General features: G+C 61.0%; 1 protein-coding gene across 1 annotated transcript; it reads right to left on the reverse strand.

The window, feature by feature from the left end:
• Window positions 1-936: 936 nt before the first annotated feature.
• Window positions 937-3,761, reverse strand: ACTG1 (actin gamma 1). The gene is made up of 5 exons (XM_045888282.3): window positions 3,626-3,761; window positions 2,901-3,269; window positions 2,179-2,617; window positions 1,885-2,066; window positions 937-1,794 (listed from the first exon to the last, which is right to left on the reverse strand). Exons 2-5 carry the CDS (start codon window positions 3,261-3,263, stop codon window positions 1,651-1,653), a joined length of 1,128 nt encoding a protein of 375 aa, XP_045744238.1. The 5' UTR covers window positions 3,264-3,269; window positions 3,626-3,761; the 3' UTR covers window positions 937-1,650.
• Between the last annotated feature and the right edge of the window lie 670 nt (window positions 3,762-4,431).

Below are 4,431 nucleotides of genomic sequence, written 5' to 3' on the forward strand. Positions count from 1 at the left end.
AGACTCCACAGCCTTCAGTCATGTGCTCTCGGGTCCCCGGCTCCAAGCCTAACAGAGCCTCCTCTCCAACGGAGATGGGACCTACGAAGCACCACCGCCCTCCCCACTGATGAAACGTGCTTCCCAGCAGCAAAGGCAAAAAGGTCCATCAGCCAGTAGAACCTAAGCATTTCAAAAAGAAGTCCTTCCAAATCCCGAAGCGTTTTCAATCAAATCTTACTTCCTTGGAGCACTTGGGGGGCTCCTTTGATTTCAGCTCAGGTCTCAGGGTTGTGAGATCAAGCCCCGAGTTGGGCTCCACTGCTGGAGATTCTCTCGCCCTCGCCCTCTGCCCCCCCCCTCACGATGTTCTCTCTCTCAAAACAAAAGCTTATTTCCTTGACCCAACCTGCAAGGCAACTTGAGTATTTCAAAAAGCTGCCTAACTCCGGTCCATCACTAGAAACACTGAACCCTTGACTGAGCCAGGGGCGCAAACGAGGTTTTTGAAGGGCAAGTTGGGGCATGTCCACACCACTGGTGACCAGTCCCTTGGTTCAGGAACCCAGTGATTTCATGAACTTTCATGGCCGCTCCACTGAGCTCGTGGAGAAAAGGAAACCCCAAGTCCTACAACCACCTGCGTGTGGAGGGAACCCAGCCCTGTATAGCTCCAAGCGCTTCTGGGCAGCATGGCCTCCCAAGTACCCGGTTATCTGGAGAGCTCGCCTTGCTTGGAGTCTCAGCTCAGGGGCAGCGGCACAGGATTCCCTGCACACAAACCTTCCTCCGGGGAGGGGCTCCCCAGCTCTCCAACTGTGCCAACCGTTCACCAGACCTGGTTCTTAAAATAGAATCACTTTTCATCCTCAAGAATCCACACCCCCCCCCAAATTCAGCCAGGGGTTCTGACCCCAAGCCCCACCCCTGCACTCCCGCAACAGACGCCACCGCACATTACTGCAGCACTTTTATTTCCTCACACGATGACGCGTTGCTGGGGCCTAATGTTCTCACATGACAGTAGAAAACCAAAATTTGTTGTCATCTCTTAAAGAATTGAGAATTGTGTACAAAAACCTTACATAAATTAAAAGGATGAATAAATTTACAGTTGTAAATGCAAACCGTTTTCCAACTCAAGGCAATTAACAACCCACGGTGTTCTGGCAGGAAAACATCGGGTAAGAAAGGAAAAGTGGGTCCTAAGGCTCGGACCTTCCCAACCCTGTTAGACCGGCAAGACAGAAGACTCTTGCCAGCCTCTAGAGAAATCCTGGAATAGGCAGCTCTCAGACATTAATACCCTGCACAGATCAAGAACCTCACGGTCTTGCAGATCCTCCGATCAATGGATTTCTCTTCCACCACCGTGTTCTCAACCTCAGCCATGAACTGACCGAGCCGCATGTGCTAAGGGTTTAAATCAAAGATATGTACAGGGTATTAAACATATACCAAGGGAACAGTTAACTTGGATACAAGGTCAAGATCAGCAACAAGTTCTACAATCCAGTGCTGATATCAGATACAAGCTTCAAGGACAAATTTCTTTTCAAAGGCTTATTCCAGTTTCATGAGGCTAGCATGAGGTGTATACGTTTGCCAGGGCAAACTTATACTCCGGGATTCACTCATGCAGCAGATGCGTAGCATCTGCTCGCAGTCCATTTAGAAGCATTTGCGGTGGACGATGGAGGGGCCTGACTCGTCATACTCCTGCTTGCTGATCCACATCTGCTGGAAGGTGGACAGTGAGGCCAGGATGGAGCCCCCGATCCACACGGAGTATTTGCGTTCAGGAGGAGCAATGATCTGTAAAAACAAGAACGGGGCTGTTAGCTCGTGGCACGGTCTTCACAGTAAGGCCTCGGAGCCCCGAGCCCACAGCTGCCCTGGACTCACCTTGATCTTCATCGTGCTGGGCGCCAGAGCTGTGATCTCCTTTTGCATCCTGTCGGCGATGCCGGGGTACATGGTGGTCCCGCCAGACAGCACCGTGTTGGCGTAGAGGTCCTTCCGGATGTCCACGTCACACTTCATGATGGAGTTGAAGGTGGTCTCGTGGATGCCACACGACTCCATTCCTAAGGGACAAAGCTTCTCCCTTAGAGGGCACACGCCCTTTTGGAGGCCATAAAGAGCACCGCCCTCCCCAGCCTCAGTGGGACCCCTGGCACCCCGCTGCCCCACACCTACCCAGGAAGGAAGGCTGGAAGAGCGCCTCCGGGCAGCGGAACCGCTCGTTGCCGATGGTGATCACCTGCCCGTCGGGCAGCTCGTAGCTCTTCTCCAGGGAGGAGGACGACGCAGCCGTGGCCATCTCCTGCTCGAAGTCCAGGGCGACGTAGCACAGCTTCTCCTTGATGTCACGCACGATCTCCCGCTCGGCGGTGGTGGTGAAGCTGTAGCCACGCTCCGTGAGGATCTTCATGAGGTAGTCCGTCAGGTCCCGGCCAGCCAGGTCCAGACGCAAGATGGCGTGGGGCAGGGCGTACCCCTCGTAGATGGGCACAGTGTGGGTGACCCCGTCCCCAGAGTCCATGACAATACCAGTGGTGCGGCCAGAGGCGTACAGGGACAGCACAGCCTGGATGGCCACGTACATGGCCGGGGTGTTGAAGGTCTCGAACATGATCTGGAGAAAAGGCAACGGGCTCCTTAGTCCAAGGCAGGGACTCGGAGCCACCCCATGCTCACACACTGCATGCTCGCATGCCACAAATGTGATGTGTAGAGAAAAGAAAAGGTCGCAGGCAGAAACACAAATAAGAAACCTTGAGACTTCAGGGAGGAAATGCCAGGAGAGGAACAGAACCCTGGAAATATCGAAAGAAATACTTGAATTTCAGAAAATAAAGCTGAGCAGAACATGGCTTAACGAAAACAGATGGGCAGTGGTCGCATGGGGCAGCGCTTACCTGGGTCATCTTCTCGCGGTTGGCCTTGGGGTTCAGGGGGGCCTCGGTCAGCAGCACGGGGTGCTCCTCGGGGGCCACGCGCAGCTCGTTGTAGAAGGTGTGGTGCCAGATCTTCTCCATGTCGTCCCAGTTGGTGACAATGCCGTGCTCAATGGGGTACTTGAGGGTCAGGATGCCCCGCTTGCTCTGGGCCTCGTCGCCCACGTAGGAGTCCTTCTGGCCCATGCCCACCATCACGCCCTGGTGTCGGGGTCGCCCGACGATGGACGGGAACACGGCTCGGGGGGCATCATCCCCAGCAAAACCCGCCTTGCACATGCCGGAGCCATTGTCGATAACGAGCGCGGCGATCTCCTCTTCCATTGCGGTCTGCGTGAAGACCGGTCCGGTCAGACGAGCCCCAGCACCGAGGGTCCGCCTCCCCCCGCCGCCCCCGAGCCCGGCAGGGGAGTAACCGCCCAGACCGGGCCTTTCTCCGGGCGCCCCCCCCACTCGCGGGCGGCGGCGCGACCGGGACTCTCCGCACTGCGGTCCGGCCCCGCCCCAGGCCCCCCCCGAGTCACCCCCCCCCCAGTGCGCCCCCCGTGCACCGGCCGTCCACCCCGCCCAGGCCCGGCCCCGACGATCGGGGCCGTGTGGCCGGGCCCCCCAGATAGGAGGCGTGGTGCGGACCTCGGCACCAGGTGCGGGGACCAGCGCCCGGGGCGCGCAGGGCGGCCTCTTACCGGTGGAGGTGGCGGCAGTGGACGCGAAGGACGAGCTGCGGGAGGACGCGGAACGCGGACCGGCTGCGGCGAGTGAGACCGAGCGCGGCCTCCCCCGCCGCTATTTAAGCGAAGCGGGACGCGCGCGCGGGCCGGCGGCGCGCGCGGCCCCAGAACATGTCCATATATGGCGATCTTTCCGAACGCCGGGCGCCCATTGGCTCGCCGGGCCGGGACACGTGGGGCCCCGCGCCCGGCCCCGCCCCCCGCCCGCACCGCCCCCAACGGCCCCGCCCGCGTCGCCCCCGCGCGCTCGGGACCCCGCGCGCGAGATTCCGCGCGGACCCGCGCGCGGGCAGGGTGGGCGGGTGTTCCCCGGGGGTCGCGGGCCGGCTGCGGGTCCGACTGGCCAGCCCCGCCCCGGGACTGCTAGGCTGTGGGGGAGGGCCCGGCTGCACCCCGAAACTGCCTGGCCCAGGGCTCGGCCGCGCCCCAAGCCGGGGTGTGTCCCCGCGGCCCGGCCCCACGGGTGGGGGGCTTTGCCCCCGCGCGCCCCCTGCGAGCTGCACCCCGAGGCTCCGCAGAGAGCGTGGGGTGCGAAGGCCGACGCTGGGCTGGGGGAGGGGCGGACGGGGTGTCCCCGCCGGTCGCCCTTGCGGCGCCCTGGGTCCCGCGGCCCAGAGGAGCCCCGTAGAGTCGTGACCTCGTCTCCGTGATGAGGGCTAGGAGCCGCCTGTCCCCCATCGTGGCCAACCACCGCGCAGGTCCCTCCGCCGGAGGAGGGGGCGCCCTGCCTGGGGTCCCTGGAGGTGCGGAGACAGGGGCTT

The sequence above is a fragment of the Mirounga angustirostris genome, unplaced genomic scaffold (assembly GCF_029215605.1).
Source record: "Mirounga angustirostris isolate CCGP_5_RB_7025 unplaced genomic scaffold, mMirAng1.0.hap1 SCAF_17, whole genome shotgun sequence".
Classification (NCBI taxonomy): Eukaryota; Metazoa; Chordata; class Mammalia; order Carnivora; family Phocidae; genus Mirounga; species Mirounga angustirostris.

Excerpts from the sequence above, each read along its gene's own strand:
- ACTG1 (XM_045888282.3), bottom strand. The coding sequence starts at position 3,263 with ATGGAAGAGGAGATCGCCGCGCTCGTTATCGACAATGGCTCCGGCATG. Across the intron at positions 2,618-2,900 it reads ACCGCGAGAAGATGACCCAG|ATCATGTTCGAGACCTTCAA; the intron begins GTAAGCGCTGCC and ends CCTTTTCTCCAG. Across the intron at positions 2,067-2,178 it reads CTTCCAGCCTTCCTTCCTGG|GAATGGAGTCGTGTGGCATC; the intron begins GTAGGTGTGGGG and ends TTTGTCCCTTAG.